At 46.3% G+C, this 22,041-nt stretch overlaps 1 protein-coding gene across 3 annotated transcripts in view; it reads right to left on the bottom strand.

Annotated features, from left to right (window-relative positions):
• Positions 1–4,063: 4,063 nt before the first annotated feature.
• The window catches only part of depdc5 (DEP domain containing 5, GATOR1 subcomplex subunit), a 253,508-nt gene continuing 235,530 nt past the window's right edge, over positions 4,064–22,041 (bottom strand). For all 3 annotated transcript variants that reach the window (XM_038793299.1, XM_038793316.1, XM_038793307.1), the window contains 3 exons: positions 17,804–17,864; positions 10,504–10,586; positions 4,064–6,479 (listed from right to left, as the gene is read on the bottom strand). In XM_038793299.1, coding sequence (XP_038649227.1) covers positions 6,184–6,479; positions 10,504–10,586; positions 17,804–17,864 — 440 coding nt within the window. In that variant the 3' untranslated portion in view covers positions 4,064–6,183. The remainder of the gene's footprint in view (positions 6,480–10,503; positions 10,587–17,803; positions 17,865–22,041) is intronic.

Genomic DNA, 22,041 nt, shown 5'->3' with positions numbered 1-22,041 from the left:
GCGTCCTGCGGAGGCACGAGCCTGAAGGCACTGGTAACGGCTCCGTTGCCGCTCCCTCCAACGAGGTACACCACGAGCCCGGTGGTGGGGGCCACCCTCAAAATTTGGGGGCAGTGGAGGCGACACAGGGGGGAAGTGGGGGGCTCGGTGGAGGCCCCGCTGCGGGGGAACCACCGGTCTGTCCCAGGGAACATGGATGGCGGGTTCCTGGGGTGGCACAGGGCGGGCATTAGGAAGCTGGGAGACCTGTTTATTGACGGGAGGTTCGCGAGCCTTGGTGAACTGGAGAAGTTTGAGCTCCCCCCGGGGAATATGTTCAGGTACCTTCAGGTCAAGGCGTTTGCTAGGCGACAGGTGGAGGGGTTCCCTCTGCTGCCCCCACAGGGGGTAAGGGATAGGGTGCTTTCGGGGGTGTGGGTCAGGGATGGGAAGGTGTCTGACATCTACCAGGTAATGCAGGAGGTGGGGGAGGTGTCGGTAGAGGAGCTGAAGGCTAAGTGGGAGGTGGAGCTGGGGGAACAGATTGAGGAGGGGACATGGGCAGACGCCCTTGAGAGGGTGAACTCCTCCTCTTCATGTGTGAGGCTTAGTCTCATCCAGTTCAAGGTGCTGCACCGGACCCACATGTCCGGATTTAGGATGAGTAGGTTCTTTGGGAGCGAAGACAGGTGCGTCAGGTGTTCAGGGAGTCCAGCGAACCATGCCCATATGTTCTGGGCATGCCTGGCACTGGAGGAGTTCTGGAAGGGGATGGCGAGGACGGTGTCGAGGGTGGTAGGATCCAGGGTCAAGCCAGGTTGGGGACTCGCGATATTTGGGGTTTGGGTGGAGCCGGGAGTGCAGGAGGCGAAAGAGGCCGATGTCTTGGCCTTTGCGTCCCTAGTAGCCCGGCGGAGGATCTTGCTGCAGTGGAAAGATGCGAGACCTCCGAGTGTGGAGACTTGGATTAATGACATGGCGGGATTCATTAAGTTGGAAAGGGTCAAGTTCGCCCTGAGGGGGTCGATACAAGGGTTCTTTAGGAGGTGGCAGCCTTTCCTCGACTTTCTGGCTCAACGATAAGGTACGAGGTCAGCAGCAGCAGCAACCCGGGGGGGGGGGGGGGGGAAGGGGTTTAGGGGGATAGTGTTTAAGTTAATTTGCTTATTGTTAATTTATTCTGTTGTTTATTGGGGTTGGGAAGGGGTGGGGGGGGGGGGGTTTGTTATATGCGTTGTTACAGGTGCCGGAGGGTGTTTATTATTATTATTGTATTGTTTTGTTGATATATATTTTTCAAAAAATTTCAATAAAAATTATTTAAAAAAAAAAAGAATTTACCTAGGTGCATACATGAGTGGAAATGAACTCTTTTTTCACCGAGTCTGCACTGGGTCAATCATATGACTTACAAACTATTCCTTTATTTGTAGCTTGTAAAAGTGCACTGTCCTATTTAACTGTGTTTTCCTTGAACGTGTGGTGAGTACATGATTTTAACATTAAGCTTTTGTGATAAATACTTGAATAAACTATGTTCTTTATTCAAACCCATGAAAAGTCACAGCTGTGGGGTCAGCACGGTAGCACAAGTGGCTAGCACTGTGGCTTCACTGCGCCAGGGTTCCAGGTTCGATTCCCCGCTGGGTCACTGTCTGTGCGGAGTCTGCATGTTCTCCCCGTGTCTGCGTGGGTTTCCTCCGGCTGCTCCGGTTTCTTCCCACAGTCCAAAGAAGTGCAGGTTAGGTGGATTGGCCATGCTACAATTGCCCTTAGTGTAAAAAAAATTAGCAGGGGTTATTGGGTTAGGGTGGAAGTGAGGGCTTAAGTGTGTCGGTGCAGACTCGATGGGCCGAATGGCCTTCTTCTGCACTGTCTGTTCTATGTTTATTAAGGTTGACCACACTTAGGGATTAAGAAACACATCTTACATTTGAAAAACACACTGACTACGGACATTAAGGGAAGGAAACGGGGGTTTCTTTGCTCTCTCAGCTTCATCTGTAACACCACACGGTATCACCCTTACCTCTCCAAAGTCCTTGAATGTATTCTCACCTCCTAACTCAAAACCATCTTTCCCACACCTCCATGTTCGAACCTCTCAAATCAAGCTTCTGCCCTGCCAGAGCACTGAAACAGTCCACTCATGCTCGATGACACCAGGGTCACTCAGCTCCTGACCTCATTACATTATTGGTTCAAACATGGACAAACAAGCTGAATGCCAGAGGTGAGGTGAGAGCGACTGACCTTGACATCAAAGCCACTGTTCACCGAGTGTGGTATCAAGGAGACCGAGCAAAACTGGAGTCAATGGGAATTGCGGGGGGGAAATTTCTCCACTGGTTGGAGTCATACCTAGCACAATGAAAGATGGTTGTGATGATTGGAATTCAATCATCTCAGCTCCAGGACATCCCTGCAGGAGCTCCAGAGGGTGCCCTAGGACTAGCCATCTTCTTCAGCTGTTTCATCAGTGACCTTCCATCTATCATAAGGTCAGAAGTGGGGATGTGCAGTCTTCAGTGAACAATATTCAACACCATTAGCGATTTGTCAGACACTGAAGCAGTCTATGTCCAGATGCAGCAAGACTCGGACAACATCCAGGCTTGGGCTAACAAGTGGCAGATAACATTCATGCCTCAAGTGCCAGGCAATGACCATCTTCAACATGAACAATTCCAACCATTGGCCTTTGACATTGAATGGCATTACGATCACTGAATTCTCCACTAATTTAAAAAATAAATTTAGAGTATCCAATTATTTTTTCCAATTAAGGGGCAATTTAGCATGGCCAATCCACCTATCCTGCACGTCTTTGGGTTGTGGGGGTGAAACCCATGCAGACATGGGGAGAATGTGCAAACACCACATGGGACAGTGACCCAGGGTCACTCAATGCCGTAGGCAGCTATGCTAACCACTGTACCATCGTGCTGCCCTATCTACTACTAACATTTTTTATTTGTTCATGGGATTCTTGAGGGGGAAGTAAGGGGGAACCCTCAAGACACAGCAGCTATGTGGTACAATCTATACTTAACTTAATTATATTTGGGCTTTGTTTAATTTGTTCACCGCATATTCTCAGCCTGCTTCTATAGAACAGCCCAGTTTTTCCCCCAAAATTGCAGGGCAATGGTGACTAGGGGCTTTTACAGTAACTTCATTGCAGTGTTAATGTAAGCCTACTTCTGACACTAATAAAGATTATTATTATGCTCCCCAGCGGGTTCTGGAGATACAAGGCTTTCCTCCGCCTGGCAGACACCGTATCTGCAGCCGTGCTTGATGTGAGAGCCGTTCTTAACACAGCATTTTCTGCTTCTATCGAACCTGATGGTTCACACAGCAGGAGTAATCAAACTTCCTCTTGCAAGTGCAGAATTCAAATCCCGGGCCTGCCTGTTAAATGTCCAATTTGTGTTTTAAAATGTCAAAGCTGCTCATTCAATTATTAGCCCATCTCGTGCAAGCTTAGGGTCCTTCCTAAGAATGAATCTACAGAATGATCCGCTGTAGATGTGCGGAGACTCATGCTCCTTTCTTCCCCATTTGCTCTATTTCTGAAGGTGTGTCCTAAAGTCCCTTTTTATATTCATTCATGGGACGTGAGCGTCACAGGCTGCGCCAGCATTTATTGCCTGTCCGTAATTGCCCTCGAGGGCCAATAAGCACGTTGCTGTGGGTCTAGAGTCACATGTAGGCCAGACCAGGTAAGGATGACAGATTTCCTTCCCTAAAGGACATTAGTGAACCAGATAGGTTTTTTTTCAACAAAGGTTTCATGGTTATCATTAGACTTATAATTCCAAATTTTTATTGAATCCGAATGTTACCATCTGCAGTGGTGCGATTTGAACCTGGGTCCTGAGAGCATTACTCTGGTTTACTGGATCAGTGACAATAGCACTATGCTACTGCCTCCCCAGTAAAAAGGCATTTCTCTGGCCTAGCCAAAAACTGTAGAAGTGGAGATCTCACCGAGGCTGCCTCATGCCGTTACTTTCATTGTTTTGGCAGTTAATATCTCAAAAGTGAAAAAAACATAACTGAATATTTATTGAGACTGGAAATCTATCCATGAATTACTTTATCTTGTTCTTGACCATTGGACAGATCAACATATTTCAACACAGAATTACAAAAATTGTTTAAAAAAAATAAAGCTGAAGGGTTTTTTTTTTTGCTTTTTATTTGCAAATATAAATTTTGAAGATAAAGCTGAGGCTATGTTAATAGTTTATTTGTCAGTTAGATGGACAGGCCCAGAAGCATTCTAAGTGGAGACGATGCCTGTACCACTGACAATAGCTCCAGAGGTACAGCCAAACACCAGGAGTATTGGGGGTTACAGATCAGTCACTGGGAGTGGTGATATTTTGAGGAGAGGAATTAAGAGCATCACACAATAATTGCACAACATTAAACAAATTCCCATAGTCTCCCGGTTGTAATATGTCAAGTTATCCAGGAATTACACCAAGGTACTGTGTGAAAAATATGGTCAATCAATGTTGTGCCACGCCTGTGTCTCAAGCTTCAACAACAGCAGTTTTCCATGCCATGCTGTCTCAATAGAGTGTATGGAACACACCTGCCGTTGGACATACTGAGGAACCTCAGGCAAGAGTGGTTGGATTTACACATGCAGAGGGACAGTGTCTGTACACCCAGAGGGACCCTGGTGCAGGAGGGACAGTGTCTGTACACCCAGAGGGACCCCCATGCAGAGGGACAGTGTCTGTACACCCAGAGGGACCCCCATGCAGAGGGACAGTGTCTGTACACCCAGAGGGGCCCTGGTGAAGAGGGACAGTGTCTGTACACCCAGAGGGACCCCCATGCAGAGGGACAGTGTCTGTACACCCAGAGGGGCCCTGGTGAAGAGGGACAGTGTGCAGGAGGGATGCACACTTCTTGCGCCAGTAGCCCTGATTTACCATTTGAGTAACTAGGTTGACTGAGAGTGTAGATGAATATATGATATATCTATTATGTTGCACAAACTATGTATATTAACAAATAAATTGAAGGGACTTCAAAGTTTGAGCTCAGTTTTGGGGCTCATTCAATAGAAGTGACTGAGATTTGATTAGTAGAGCAGAGGCTCGAATGTTCCTCTTATCCTCTCACGTGCAGACTCCCCTTAGCATCCTCTCCCCTGACCCCCACCGCTTCCAAATGAACTGAGAATACAGACCCTGGGGTAGTGTGCATATTGGGGAAGGGAAGGAGAGCAGAAGAACGCAATGGAAAAGTAAAATGTCAGGAGGAATCACTGAATAAAAGATATGATATGGCTGACAGTGCATAAGTGTCCCTTGTCTGGGCTTGTATACTACAGATATGTTAGAATTCAGACACCGGTCACAATTGTACTGCTTGTGATCTGGTCTGTGCTGGGCAAGGCCGCCCAGGACTGGGCAATAGCATGCTGAGATTTCTAAATTCTAAATTGGAAGCTTCTCCTCGACATGAAGCCTCCCTTCTATTTCCTCCTAAACAAAACTGAAAAGTATTCACTGCACAATAGCTTAAATAAATAATTAATATGAGAACTAAGTTCCAGGCAGAGGCACAAAGTTACAAAGTGTAGGGGTTGAGGTCAGTCATTCTAATGAGCTCGTACCACTGAGGTTCGAAATTAGCAAGAGCCACACACAGAGAGCTCGTGGTTTGAGCAAGAAGTTTGTTAATGGAGAGATCTGACTGGATAATGAGAGTATTGGAGAAACATCAGCAAACGTAGTTTCTTTCGCTTGGATTCCTCCGCAATTCCTTTCAAATCATTCATTGCTGAGACTCACTCACAGGAACTCACTCCTACTCCGCCCGATCAGATTCAGCAGCCATCCCGTGCCCGGCTTTTATCAGGGTCACTGAAATGGCGATCATCTCTAGATTCATAGTCAACGTGACCATAATGTATAACTAAGGCTGACTGGGACATAACAGAACCGATTGGATGAAACAATCATCATTTGGGGAACCTCATGCACCAAATGGAATGCATGTTAGACTGCAGACTAGCGTCATGCAGAATTACAACTTGACCCAAGCAAATGATGGATATTGAACGTGCTTCCAAACGGCAAAGAATAGATGTTTGTGCCATCAGCTGGAGGTCTGCTTTTACACAGAGCCTCACGGTGTTCCCTGCTTTTCCCAGCCACTCTGTTCCACCTCTCCCTCTCAGGGTGCACTGGAATGCATTTTCTCCAGGCAGCTCTCCCAGAAGCTGACCAGACGGTTCTCCCTGTTGCAGCAGAAGTCGTTAAAGTCCTTGAGCAGACGATCAGCAAACTTCTCATCACCAGTGGCACTGGATCGCCAGGTTTTGGTTAGCATGGTGTTGTAGGCCCAATTGTAGCCAATTTTCTCCTCACCGAAAAGGCTCTGGGTGCTGGAGCTGGTGGAGTTCCTCCGCCGTCTTTGCTGGCTGCTGGTGAACTTGCGTTTGGAATATGGCAACTGAAGAAATACTGTACCTGGGGTAAGCAAAGTAAAACATCAAGTTGGAGTTAACAGACTGCCTGAACAAATGGAATACTGCCCACATCGGGGACAAACCACAGGCTAAACTCACACTTTATCATTGTGGTCCTGATATTGTGTATGATCCAGTTAACAAAATCTGAGAGTTTCTCTTTATTTTGGAATATTAGTACAGCAGATGCTGCTAATGAAGAATGGCCCACACAGGGCCAACGGGAGGTATGGGCTGGTGTTCCGGGTGGAGATCACCCTTTGGTTCATGCTTGGTAGGAAGGGTCTGCACCCCTGCGGATTGCCTGCCTTCCTTGCACCACATTCCAAGGTTGTGGCAACTCACACTGCTTCACAAATTTTCTATTTTGCACTGTTACTGTGCTGTGACCATTTACACCCCATCTGAATCACAGAATCGTTACAGCACAGAAGGCGACCATTCAGCTACTGAAGGCCATGTTGGCCCTCGGCAACAGCGATTTAACTGGCCCCACTCCCCTTCCTTTCTCTGGACCTACTATACTCATCTCATTAATATACATCTCTGCCACGCGGCATTACCAGTATTGTCACACAAACATAAGGGGCAAGAGGAGGCCATTCATTCCTGTCTGTTCCCTGTAACCCTTGATTCTCTTATTGGCCAAAAGTCTGACTGAGCCTTGAACATATTCAATGGCTCCCTGCTCTATGGGGAAGTGGATTCCAAAGACTAATGATCCTTTGAAAGAAGAAATTCGTCCTCATCTCAGGCTTAAATAGAAAATGCCTCATTTTTAAACTGCTGTCTCCTAGTTCTCGACTCAACCTCAAGAGGAAACATCCTCTTAGTATCCACCCTGGAAATGCCCTTGGGATCGTGTATGTTTCACTAAATTATCTTTCATTCCTTCAAACTCCACGGAGTGTGGGCACGACCCACTCAGCCGTTTGTCATCGAATCAGTCAAGTGAACCTTTTCTGAACTGCTTCCAATGCAATTATATAACTTCTTAACGAAGGAGACCATAAGTGTGCACGGTACCCCAGGATCTTTTTCCTCGTCAACACCCTATATAGTGTGTCGAATGATGACCATGAACCCATTGTCGATTCTGGTAAAAACCTATCTGGTTCATTAATGGCCCTTTAGGGAAGGAGACCTGTCGTCCTCACTCGGTCTGGCCTACTGCAAACCCACAACAATGACTCTCGAATGTCCCCAGAAATGGCCTAACGAACCACTCGGTTCAAGGGCAATTAGGGATGGGCAATAAATACTGGCCCAGTCAGCGATGCACAACATCAGCTAAGTAAGAAAATTAAAATTACATTCCCCAACAATACTAAATGAATACTTTTCGTCAGTATTCACTCAAGAAAAAGATAATATTGTGGAGGAGAATGCTGAGACCCAGGCTATTAGAATAGATGGCATTGAGGTGCGTAGGGAAGAAGTGTTGGCAATTCTGGACAAGGTGAAAATAGATAAGTCCCCGGGGCCAGATGGGATTTATCCTAGGATTATCTGGGAAGCCAGGGAAGAGATTGCTGAGCCTTTGGCTTTGATTTTTAGGTCATCATTGGCTACAGGAATAGTGCCAGAGGACTGGAGGATAGCAAATGTGGTCCCTTTGTTCAAGAAGGGGCGTAGAGATAACCCCGGTAACTATAGGCCGGTGAGCCTAACGTCTGTGGTGGGTAAAGTCTTGGAGAGGATTATAAAAGATACAATTTATAATCATCTAGATAGGAATAATATGATTAGGGACAGTCAGCATGGTTTTGTGAAGGGTAGGTCATGCCTCACAAACCTTATCGAGTTCTTTGAGAAGGTGACTGAACAGGTAGACGAGGGTAGAGCAGTTGATGTGGTGTATATGGATTTCAGTAAAGCGTTTGATAAGGTTCCCCACGGTCGTCTATTGCAGAAAATACGGAGGCTGGGGATTGAGGGTGATTTAGAGATGTGGATCAGAAATTGGCTAGTTGAAAGAAGACAGAGAGTGGTAGTTGATGGGAAATGTTCAGAATGGAGTTCAGTTACGAGTGGCGTACCACAAGGATCTGTTCTGGGGCCGTTGCTGTTTGTCATTTTTATAAATGACCTAGAGGAGGGCGCAGAAGGATGGGTGAGTAAATTTGCAGACGACACTAAAGTCGGTGGAGTTGTAGACAGTGCGGAAGGATGTTGCAGGTTACAGAGGGACATAGATAAGCTGCAGAGCTGGGCTGAGAGGTGGCAAATGGAGTTTAATGTGGAGAAGTGTGAGGTGATTCACTTTGGAAAGAATAACAGAAATGCGGAATATTTGGCTAATGGTAAAATTCTTGGTAGTGTGGATGAGCAGAGGGATCTCGGTGTCCATGTACATAGATCCCTGAAAGTTGCCACCCAGGTTGATAGGGTTGTGAAGAAGGCCTATGGTGTGTTGGCCTTTATTGGTAGAGGGATTGAGTTCCGGAGCCATGAGGTCATGTTGCAGTTGTACAAAACTCTAGTACGGCCGCATTTGGAGTATTGCGTACAGTTCTGGTCGCCTCATTATAGGAAGGACGTGGAAGCTTTGGAACGGGTGCAGAGGAGATTTACCAGGATGTTGCCTGGTATGGAGGGAAAATCTTATGAGGAAAGGCTGATGGACTTGAGGTTGTTTTCGTTAGAGAGAAGAAGGTTAAGAGGTGACTTAATAGAGGCATACAAAATGATCAGAGGGTTAGATAGGGTGGACAGCGAGAGCCTTCTCCCGCGGATGGAGGTGGCTAGCACGAGGGGACATAGCCTTAAATTGAGGGGTAATAGATATAGGACAGAGGTCAGAGGTGGGTTTTTTACGCAAAGAGTGGTGAGGCCGTGGAATGCCCTACCTGCAACAGTAGTGAACTCGCCAACATTGAGGGCATTTAAAAATTTATTGGATAAGCATATGGATGATAAGGGCATAGTGTAGGTTAGATGGCCTTTAGATTTTTTCCATGTCGGTGCAACATCGAGGGCCGAAGGGCCTGTACTGCGCTGTATCGTTCTATGTTCTATGTTCTAATAGCATTCCATTTACTTGCTGCGCCTGCGTGCTAACTTTTTGTGATTCATGTTCCTGGACACCCAGACCCCTCTGTACCATAATCCTCCACTCTGTTGCTGAACTTCCCTTTTGTGCTTCCCCTGCCCCCTTCCTCCACTGCTTTTCTAGATCTTGCTTAAAAGCAGTCCACTTCTAACATCTTCTGGTTCTGATAAAAGGACGTTAAGCTGAAACTCCCTTGCTCTCTACACATGCTGTCTGACCTGTCGGGCATGTCCAGAATTCCAGCAGCCACGGTATTTTACTCTTGTGCTGTAATTTATTATTGGCAACTAGAGATAGTAAAAGCAGTTCATGTTTAAGAAGATAAAGGAGCTGCTTAGTAAGGAGTTAACTTTATGCTAACAATGTAATTTCATTGCACAAGTCCTGTGTTGCTCGGGGGAATGGTGCTGGGGAAGGAAATCTTGGGCTATTTTGGAATATTTAGCATAGTCATTTTCACAAAGATAATGCTATTAATTTTCTCCTGTTATTGATCAAACCGTACTACTGGTTGGAGTCTGTGAGCCTTCACAGCAGAGTCCCCACTGGACAGCTGGGTGTCTGAGGAGACACCAGCAGATTCTCTGCAGGGGAGTTGAGGACCGAGACCCCACTGTATACATCCCAGTGGTTAGTTACAGAGACAGAGAATTACTACATACCCTCATAGCTGAGGAGCACAGAGCAGGAAACAAAGAAAACTAGAGTGAAAAACAAAGGATTTTAAAAAAACGTTACTTTTAAAATGCAAAGAGAAAGCCCTTCAATTTTCCAAATACAAAATGGAGAATCGTTCATACTGAGCTGATCCGATTCGTGCAGGAGGCTTTTGATGTCCTGTACGACAGCTTCTAGATGGGTGAGAAAGCATATTTCCCATCTGCTAGGGGTTCAGTACATGTGGTACTGGCACTCTTACACAGTCAGTCTGAGCAATACATGAATATATCTGCACTCCAAACCCAGAACTCACCTGTGACATGAATGTATTGCGGTTTATTCTCTGCTGGGAAGTTAAAGGCCGAGGCCGTGTACTTGTCTTGGACAAAACCAAACCTGCAACAGGGAGATAAGAAAGATGAATGCAAGCAGAAAACCTGGCCTCTGGGACAGCCTGGCCTCTGGGAATGTGCAGCCAAGACTGGTAGGTGCTGACTTCACTGATCAGAGTGCAGGTGACAGTAAGGACACTGTAATACCCAATGCTATTGCTAGAAGGGGAGGGCAGCATGAGTGCATTAGGGTGCTGTGGGGGCAGGGGGTTAGAAGAGGAGAGAAGCAGGTGTGAGTTGGCGAGGGGGTGGGCGGGGTAGACAAAGTAAAACTATGCTTTAAATTTTGCCCGTGATTGAGCTACTGGATTACTTATAGCATCAGAAGATTAATTCCGAGAGACTGGAAGATGATTCTGGGATGTTGCCAATCCCACAAGGTTTACATTATCTGAAGAATTCCAGTTCTGAACGAGGGTGGCATTGGACTCAAAACATTAACTCTGGTTCTCTCTCGAGATGCTGTCAGACCTGCTGCGTTTTTCCAGCACTTTGTTTTTGTTACATTATCTGGAGTTCACCAATTTAGGCATCGTCAGCAGCTTACCCCCAACCGTTGCACTTCAAGAAAGTGAAAGCCCATGGGATACAGGGCAATATAGCAAACTGGATAAAATGTTGGCTTAATAACAGGAAACAAAATGGTCGATGGCTGCCATTGCAATTGGAAAGATGAAGTATGTCCCAGGATGTTGTGGGAAGCGAAGGAGGAGATTTCAGGGGTTCTGCCCCAAATTTTTAATTCCTCTCTGGCCTCAGGGGAGGTGCCAGAGGACTGGAGAACAGCTAATGTGGTCCCACTATTTAAGAAAGGTTGTACAGATAAGCCAGAGAACTACAGACCAGTGAGTCTCACGTCAATAATAGGGAAATTATTGGAGAAAATTCTGAAGGAGAGAATCTGTCTCCATTTGGAGAGTCAACGTTTGATCAGGAATAGTCAGCATGGCTTTGTCAGAGGGAGGCCAATCCTAGCAAATTTGATTGAATTTTTTGATGAAGTGACCAGGTGTGCAAATGAGGGTAGTGCAGTTGATGTAGTGTACATAGATTTCAGTAAAGTCTTTGATAAGGTCCCATGTGGGAGACTTATAAAAAAGGTAAATGCACATGGGATGCAGGGTAATTTGATAATGAAGATATAGACGACTGGTCAAATGGGCAGAAAAGTGGCAGATGGAATTCAACCCTGAAAAGTGTGAGGTGATACACTTTTGAAGCAGCAATGTGACAAGGAAGTTCTGAGGAACAAAGGGACCTTGGTGTGTTTGCCCATAGATCTCTGAAGGCAGAAGGGCAAGTTAATCGGATGGTGAAAAAGGCAAATGGGACACTTGCTTTTATCAGTCAAGGCATGTTACAAACGCAGGGAGGTTATGTTGGAGTTGTACGGAATTTTGATGAGTACTATGTGCAATTCTGGTTGCCACATTATTGGAAGGACGTGATTGCACTGGAGGGGGTGCAGAGGTGATTCACCAGGATGTTGCCTGGGATGGACCATTTCCGTTAGGGAGAGAGGTTGGATAGGCTTGGGTTGTTTTCGCTGGACCAGAGAAGTCTGAGAGGCGACCTGATCGAGATGTACAGGATTATGAGGGTGTGGATAGGGAGCAGCTGTTCCCTTTAGTTGAAGAGTCAGTTACGAGGGGACACAAGTTCAAGGTCCGGGGCAGGAAGTTTAGGGCGCATTTGAGGAAAAACCTTTTTACCCAGAGAGTGGTGACGGTCTGGAATGCACTGCCTGGGAGAGCGATAGAGGCAGGTTGCGTCATACCCAGGGTTCCAGGTTCAATTCTGGCCTCGGGTGACTGTCCACGTGGAGTCTGCACTTTCTCCCCGTGTCTGCGTGGGTTTCCTCCGGGTGCTCCGGTTTCCTCCCACACTCCAAAGACGTGCAGGTTAGGTGGATTGGCCATGCTAAAATTGCCCCTTAGTGTCCAAAAGGTTAGGTGGGGTTACTAGGTTACAGGGATAGGGTGGCGGCGTGGTCTTATGTAGGGCGCTCTTTCCACGGGCTGGTGCAGACTCGATGGGCCGAACGGCCTCCTCCTTCACTGTAAATTCTAAAAAAAAAGTATAGGGAGGGAAATCTGTGGCTTAAAGATTGGTGTGGGAGATTCATGAGACACTGGCACCGGTACCTGGGAAGGAGGGACCTGTTCCGATGGGACCATCTGAATCATGCTGGGACCAGAGTGTTGGCGAATTGCAAAACTAGGGCTGCAGACAGGGCTTTAAAATTAATAGGTGGGAGGCGGGTTCAGTTGCACGGAAAAATATAAAAAAAGAATAAAGAAGGAGGTAAGAGCACAGGTTAGCGATGTGGCAGATGGTTAGCAGAAAATAAAGGTGAGAGACAGAATGGGGGAACGGTAGTACAGTGATTAGCACTGTTGCATCACAGCACCAGGGACCCGGGTGTGATTCCCGGTTTGGGTCACTGTCTGTGTGGAGTCTGCACATTCTCCCCGTGCCTACGTGGGTTCCCCCCCCCCACAAGTCCCGAAAGACCTGATTATTAGATTAATTGAAATTCTGAATTCTCCCTCTGTGTACTCGAACAGGCGCCGGAGTGTGGCGACTAGGGGATTTTCACAGTAACTTCATTGCAGTGTTAATGTAAGCTTACTTGTGACAGTAATAAAGATTATTTTTATTAGAATGGGTCAATGTCTTTTTGGCCACAAGGAATTATAAACGGGTAGGGAAATTTTACAATAGAACAAATTTAAAAGCTTTGTATCCAAATGCATGAAGAATTGGAATAAAATTAATGAGTTAACGGCCCAAATGGAGACAAAAGGATAGTGGCCGGGATTCTTCAATAATGGGACTATGTCCGTACGCCCACGAGAAAACGGGCGCAGATCACTCCGGACTTTTTTCTAGATTCTCCGTTTTTAAGGTAGCGAGCAGGGCCCCGGAGTGCTCCACGCAGCTCCGGCTGCTAATACGGGGCCCTGCACTTCCGGCCGCAGGTCCGCACATGCGCGCGGCGGCCCGGGGCAACATGGCGGATCCACACAGCGGCCGGCGCTGAAGAAGTAGGCCCCCCACCAGATGGCACGAACCCGCTGATCGTTGGCCCCAATCGCGGGCCTAGCTGTCGTGGAGGCCCCCCCCCCCCCATGTGATGGATCCCCCCACCAGGGCGGCGACTGCAGCCGCGACTCCGAGCGCCCGCCGGGTGGAACCATACGTGAACCACGTCGCCGGGAACTCAGCTGGTCGTCCATGGAGAATCGGCGCGGGGGCCTCTTTCAACGGCCCCCGATCAGCAGTGCGTCGACTGCGCGCACGCCACTGGCAGCGATTCTCCGGCACCCTATTCTCCGCCCCCACGCCGGACGCGATTCCGTTGCAGATGCTCTGAGAATCCCAGCCATGATCTGGTGGTGATTACGGAGACATGATTACAAGGAGACCAGGTCTGGGATTTGAATATGTTGTGGGACCAACCAGGGAGCAGGCTACTCTGGATTTGGTTTTGTGTAATGAAGGGGGATTAATTGATTACATCATAGTTAAGGATCCTCTAGGGAATAGTGACGAATGTGGCGACTAGAGGCTTTTCACAGTAACTTCATTGCAGTGTTAATGTAAGCCTACTTGTGATAATAAAGATTCTAATTATTATATTATTATAGAATTCAAAATTCAGTTTGGGGGGAGAAAGTGGAGTCCCACATTAGCATTCTGGAATTAAAAAATCATAGAATTTACAATGCAGAAGGAGGCCATTCGACCCATCGAGTCTGCACCGGCCCTTTGAAAGAGCCGATTTAAGCCCATGCCTCCACCCTGTCCCCGTAACCCCACATAACCTTTTGGATACTAAGGGCAATTTAGCATGGCCAATCCACCTAACCTGCACATCTCTGTGGGACTGTGGGAGGAAACCGGAGCACCTGGAGGAAACCCACGCAGTTACAGGGAGGACGTGCAGACTCCACGCAGACAGTGACCCAAGCCGGGAATTGAACCTGGGACCCTGGAGCTGTGAAGCAACTGTGCTAACTGCTGTGCTACCGTGCTGCGCTAAAAGGTGGCAAAGGTAACTACATGGGCATGAGGATAGATTTGGCACGCGGAGAGTGGACAGGTAGGCTAAAAGGTAGGATAGCAGTGGCAGTTGTTTAAGGAGATACTCAATTCTCTCAATATGAGAGGAAAAAAGATGGTAAGGGGGTAAAAAAATCATCCATGGCTATGCAAGGAGTTTAAGGACATTATTAAGACAAAAATTAAGGTATATCATATTACAAATGCCAGAGTCAGGCTGGAAGATTGGGAAACTTTCAAATATAAACAAAGGGTTACTAAAAAAGTGATAAAAAGAGCGAAGGTAAATTACAAAAGAAAGCCAGCGGAAAATATCAAAAAGGATACATAAACGGGAAGAGAGTTGCTCACGTGAATGTTGGTCCCTTGGAAGATGAAAATGGAGACTTAATGGAGACTTAGGGAACACAAATGGCGGAAATGTTAAATCAACATTGTGCCTCAGTTTTCAAGGTGGTGACACGAGAACCATCCCTATAGGATTGGGTAATTCAGAGGTAATGGAAAGGGTGGAACTTAGAACAATCAGCATCAATAAGGAAACAGTACTCAACAAACTAGCCGGAGTGAAGGCAGCCAAGTCCCCCGGGCCTGATTGCCTAGATCGGAGGGTGTTAAAAGAAGTGGCAGCAGAGATAGTGGATCAAATGGTTATATTCCAAAATTCCTTGGACACAGGAAAGGTTCCAGTGGATTGAAAAAAATGAAAAATGAAATGAAAATCGCTTATTGTCACGAGTAGGCTTCAATGAAGTTACTGTAAAAAGCCCCTAGTCGACACATTCTGGCGCCTGTTCGGGGAGGCTGGTACGGGAATCGAACTGTGCTGCTGGCCTGCTTGGTCTGCTTTAAAAGCCAGCGATTTAGCCTAGTGAGCTAAACCAGCCCCTTGGAAAAATGCTAACGTAACGCCCTTACTCAAAAAGGAAGGGAGGCAGAATGTAGGAAATTATAGACCAGATCGTTTAACATCTGTTGTTGGAAAATTGTTCAAATTTATTATTTATTTATTTTTTAAAATTTAGAGTACACAATTCATTTTTTCCAATTAAGGGGAAATTTAGCGTGGCCAATCCACCTACCCTGCACATCTTTGGGTTGTAGGGGCGAAACCCACGCAGACACGGGAAGAATGTGCAAACTCCACACAGACAGTGACCCAGGGCCGGGATCAAACCTGGGACCTCGGCGCCATGAGGCAGCAGGGCTAACCCACTGCGCCACCGTGCTGCCCACAAATCTATTATTAAGGAAGTAAATCAGGACATTTGTAAAGTCAAAACACAATCCATCAGAGTCAGCATGATTTTATGAAGGGTAAGTCATGTTTGACTAATTTGCTGGAGTTCTTTGAAGATATGACAAGCAAAGTGGATAATGGGGATCCTGTAGATGTAGTATATCTGGTCTTCCGGAAGGAGTTTGATAAGGTGCCGCACAGAAGGTTAATATACATGGTGAGATCACATGAGGTTAGGGGCAATTTATTAGATTGGGTAGAAGACTGGCTGACTGACAAAAGACAAGAGAGTCGGAATAAATGGGTCTTTTTCTGGATGGCACGATGTAACTAGTGGGGTGTCACAGGGTTCAGTCCTTGGGCCCCAACTATTTACAATATGTATTAACGACTTGGATACAGGGCTAGAAGATTCTACTGCTAAATTTGCAGATTACACTAAAATAGGTGGGACACTAAGTTGTACTGAGGAAATAAGAAATTTATAAATGGATATAAATAATGTCAGGTAAGTGGGCCAAAATGTGACATTTGTAGTTTAACGTGTGTGAGGTCATCCATTTTGGTTGGAAAAATGGAAAGGCAACTTATCTAAATGGGGAGAGACTTCAAGGAGCTTCAGTGCAGAGGGATCTGGGTGTCTTCGTTCATGAGTCACAGAAAACTAGCATGCAGGTACAGCAGGTAATAAAGAAAGCAAATAGAATGTTGGCATTTACAGCTAACGGAATACAGTATAAAGGTAAGGAAGTGTTGTTGCAACCATACAACGCATTGGTGAGACAGAACCTGGAGTATTGTGCAGTTTTGATCCCCTTAGTTAGAAAGGAGGTAGAGGCATTGGAGGCAGTTCAGAGGAGGTTCACTAGATTAATTCCAGAGATGAGGGTTTTTTTGTATGAAGAGAGATTGAGCAATTTAGGCCTATACTCTCTGGAGTTTAGAAGAATGAGGGGGGATCAAATTGAGGTATACAAGATGCTAAAGGTATGGATAAAGTAGACATGGAGTGGATGCTTCCTCTTGTGGGGCATTCGAAAACGAGAGGTCAGTCTCAGGATAAGGGATAGGGTACTAATAATAATCGTTATTGTCACAAGTAGGCTTACATTAACACTGCAATGAAGTTACTGTGAAATTTCCTAGTCGCCACATTCTGGTGCCTGTTCAGGTACACTGAGAGAGAATTCAGAATGTCCAAATTACCTGACAACACATCTTTCGGTACTTATGGGAGGAAACCGGAGCACCCGGAGGAAACCCACGCAGACACAGGGAGAACGTACAGACTCTGCACAGACAGTGACCCAAGTCGGGAATCGAACCTGGGACCCTGGCGCTGTGATGCAACAGTGCTAACCACTGCACATGTGTGTCCTTACCAAGCCATTGACATGAACCTGGCACAGAATGGAAGTTTATCTAGGGGAAATCAGCTGCAGAATGAGAAAATTGAATTTCAAACAGTAATGCACTGAGTGAGACCCTGTACATCTCTCAGCTGATGGGATAAAGGCTTCACATCGAGAATGGATAACATTGACATTTGTAACATGACAAGCTCATGCACCCTCTGGTGGTTACGGAGTGGCACTGCCTGTCTATCTTCAAGCTGAGGACCTGGTGGTGTCTTATTGCGGAGGGTGGGGCAGATAGAGGGAATAATTTGAAGATGGATAAGTAGTAGGGGAGGAAAAGAAATGAATAGATTCTCACCATAAACAAAAACTGCTTTTATTTAAAACTGTGTCACCTGTGGGTTCACAGTTTTAATTATTGCGGTTTGCTCATGTGGACAATGAAACAGGCACTCCCGAAATGTTTCAATCAGATTATGCTTAAAATCAGATTATTCCCCAATTAAAACCCTTGCTTATGTAACAATGCTGCTCCCACAGGTATCCTGAAGACTGTACCTGGCAAGAATGGCTTCCTGCAGCAGCTGCATTCGATCCCAATATGTCTCGGGCTCGAACCCTGGAACAACACAAACAAAACCCAGGCAGGTTAAACAGGCACAACTGTCTCAGCACTGCTTGGGCATACTGAGTGAATTGGTCACTTAATCTGACCTGGCGTACCACTATCCCCAAAGTGTCCTATTAATCCCAGTATTCCCAATATATCCTGGTGATCCCAGTATTCACATTGTATCCTGATGATGCATAGGAACAGAAGTAGACCATTGAGTCCAATGAATCTGCTCCGCCATTTAATAAGATCATGGCTGATTGGTCACCTCAATGACTTTGACCCACACTATCCCATAACTCTTTATATCTGTTGTTGAGCAGCCCCCTCAAATAGCAGTACAGGGCCAACAACTCCGCACATCCTACAAAGATCGGACTCTTCAAGGCTATAGAAAATACAAGCAGCCTGGGAGTCCGTGAACCGACTTAATCTATAATTGTGCAGGACTGCAACATGCAGCACCCTCCACGTCAAATCCAATGTCTCTTTATACATTATTTTGGGGTGAACCGATTAAGTGTCTCTTTATGTGTGCTCAAGTATTTATCCATCAGCTTTCACAATTGGTCATCCAGACTCGAAAGGTTAGCTCCCTTTTCTCTCCACAGATGCTGTCAAACCTGCTGAGATTGTCCAGTATTTTCTGTCTTTGTTTTATCTATTGCATGCTCCCCAGCTGTACAACACTTAATCTTAATTTATTTAATTAACAAACTCCTTTTTTCTCTTTCGAGAATAAAACGTAATAAATCATATTCACACACAATACTTTAAAACAAACCAAAATAAGAAAAGGTTTTCCATGTTCTCTACACAGCAGTACATTATAAGACACCTCGCTTCCAGGTCCTCCCGATAATCTTTTGGGACAAGACCTTTTTGTGAAACAGCAATCTAGAAAGGGTGGATGTGGAGAGGATGTTTCCTCTTGTGGGAGAATCTAGAACGAGGGTTCATGGTTTTAAAAAAAGGGGTCATCTGTTTAAAACGGAGATGAGGTAAAATATTTTCTCAGAGGGTCGTGAATCTGTGGAAATCTCTTCTTGAAAGGCACTGGAAGCAGAGTCTGAATATTTTTTTAAGGCAGAACTAGATAGATTCTTGATGTGGAGATGCCGGTGTTGGACTGGGGTGAGCACAGTAAGAAGTCTTACAACACCAGGTTAAAGTCCAACAGGTTTGTTTCAAACACGAGCTTTCGGAGCACTGCTCCTTCCTCAGGTGAATGAAGAGGTCTGTTCCAGAAACATTTATATAGACAAAGTCAGAGATGCCAGACAATGCTTGGAATGCGAGCATTTGTGGGTAATCAAATCATTACAGATCCAGAGATAGGGGTAACCCCTGGTTAAAGAGGTGTGAATTGTCTCAAGCCAGGACAGTTGGTAGGATTTTGCAAGTCCAGGCCAGATGGTGGGGGGTGAATGTAATGCGACATGAATCCAAGATCCCGGTTGAGGCCGTACTCATGCGTGCGGAACTTAGCTATAAGATATTGCTCGGCAATTCTGCATTGTCGCGTGTTCTGAAGACCACCTTGGAGAACGCTTACCTGGAGATCAGAGGCTGAATGCCCTTGACTGCTGAAGTGTTCCCCAACTGGAAGGGAACATTCCTGCCTGGTGATTGTCGCACAATGCCCGTTCATTCATTGTTGCAGTGTCTGCATGGTCTCGCCAATGTACCACGCTTCTGGACATCCTTTCCTGCAGTGTATGAGGTAGACTACATTGGTCGAGTCGCACGAGTATGTGCCGCGTACCTGGTGTTTTCACGTGTAATGGTGGTATCATCGATCGACAGTTCCAACGCGCCACAGCAAAAAACCGCACCGACCTCCTCAGAAGACAAACACGGGACACAACTGACACAGTACCCTTCGTTGTCCAGTACTTTCCTGGGGCGGAGAAACTACTACATCTTCTTCGCAGCCTTCAACACATCATCAATGAAGATGAACATCTTGCCAAGGTCATCCCCACACCCCCACTACTTGCCTTTAAACAACCGCGCAACCTCAAACAAACCATTGTTTGCAGCAAATTACCCAGCCTTCAGAACATCGACCACGACACCATAAAACCCTGCCAGGGCAATCTCGGCAAGACATGCCAGATCATCGACATGGATACCACCATTACACGTGGAAACACCACCCACCAGGTACGCAGCACATACTCGTGCGACTCGACCAATGAAGTCTACCTCATATGCTGCAGGAAAGGATGTCCCGAAGCGTGGTACAGACACTGCGACAACGAATGAACGGGCATTGTGCGACAATCACCAGGCAGGAATGCTCCCTTCCAGTCGGGGAACACTTCAGCAGTCAAGGGCATTCAGCCTCTGATCTCCGGGTAAGCGTTCTCCAAGGCGGTCTTCAGGATACGCGACAATGCAGAATTGCCGAGCAAAAATATATAGCTAAGTTCCGCACGCATGAGTGCGGCCTCAACCGGGATCTTGGATTCATGTCGCATTACATTCACCCCCCCACCATCTGGCCTGGACTTGCAAAATCCTACTAACTGTCCTGGCTTGAGACAATTCACACCTCTTTAACTTGGGGTTACCCCTATCTCTGATCTGTAATGATTTGATTACCCGCAAATGCTCGCATTCCAAGCATTGTCTGGCATCTCTGACTTTGTCTATATAAATGTTCCTGGAACATACCTCTCCATTCACCTGAGGAAGGAGCAGTGCTCCGAAAGCTCGTGTTTGAAACAAACCTGTTGGACTTTAACCTGGTGTTGTAAGACTTCTTACAGATAGATTCTTGAATAACAAGGGGGCGATAGGTTATCGGGGTAGGCAGGATGCAAATTTGATGCAACTATCAGATAGCCATGATGTTTCTAAATGGTGGAGCAGGTTCGAGGAGCTGAATGGACTACTCCTGCTCCTTGTTTATATGTTTAATGATTGATGACTTGCATTAACCCATTTGATCTTGGAGATTTTCCTTTTTTTCTAACATTTCTTTAATATTTCTTTAACACCAGCTAGGTCAGTCCTTATCTTTTTACACTTCAACATTTTGTACAGTGTATGTTCTCTCCCCCCACCGCCCCCCCACCCAACCCCCCAACGAAGCAATTTATGTTACATTCACCGGGCAACGCATCACACAAGTTTGCCACCCGCCCACTGATTCTCCTGCTGCCTCAGGAAGGCAGACAGCATTGTCAGAAACCCCTCGCACCCAAGCATAGCCCTCTTCCAGACCCTTCCATCAGGCAGAAGATACAGAAGTCTGAAGACCCGCACATCCAGACATAGGAACAGCTTCTTCCCCACAGATACCAGACTCCTCAACTACTCCCCCTCGGACTGATCTATTCCCTGTAAGAACACTATTCACGACGCCCTATGCTGCTCTTGCCCATGTCGTATTTGTTTTGCTTTTTGTCCTTGTTCCATACTGTAACTAATTATTTACTTGTTGATATATTGTGTACTTTTTCACATTCCCTGTAACTATCTACTTTTTTTGGTCTACTGTGTACGTTCCCTCGGCTGCAGAAAAATACTTTACACTGTACTTTGGTACATGTGACAATAAATCAATCAACCAAACTATTTTCAGTATACCCCCTTAATTTGAATTTCCTCCAAAGTGTATGACAAATACAATCCCATTTCCACTGCTTCCACAAGAGAGTGTTTGTGCAGTTAAAGCACTCTGAACAAACCTTTTTATTTTCCTAGCTTCCATGGCTAAAGTACACCATTTCCCATTTTCACGCGCCAAAATATTACAAAACCAGCTGCACTCAAATAACTATCAAGGAGGTTGGCATGAGAAGCTTCACTAAATATTATTTGGATTACACAAGGACGCTAACTGAACATAGAACAGTACAGCACAAAACAGGCCCTTCGGCCCTCGATGTTGTGCTGAGCCATGATCACCCTACTCAAACCCACGTATCCACCCTATACCCGTAACCCAACAACCCCCCCCCTCCTTAACCTTACATTTATTAGGACACTACGGGCAATTTAGCATGGCCAATCCACCTAACCCGCACATCTTTGGACTGTGGGAGGAAACCGGAGCACCCGGAGGAAACCCACGCACACAGGGGGAGGACGTGCAGACTCCACACAGACAGTGACCCAGCCGGGAATCGAACCTGGGACCCTGGAGCTGTGAAGCATTTATGCTAACCACCAT

This window comes from Scyliorhinus canicula, chromosome 1 (genome assembly GCF_902713615.1).
Source record: "Scyliorhinus canicula chromosome 1, sScyCan1.1, whole genome shotgun sequence".
Lineage (NCBI taxonomy): Eukaryota > Metazoa > Chordata > Chondrichthyes > Carcharhiniformes > Scyliorhinidae > Scyliorhinus > Scyliorhinus canicula.
The sequence above is the reverse complement of the archived record's forward strand: the minus strand, read 5'-3'. Positions and strand labels throughout refer to the sequence as shown.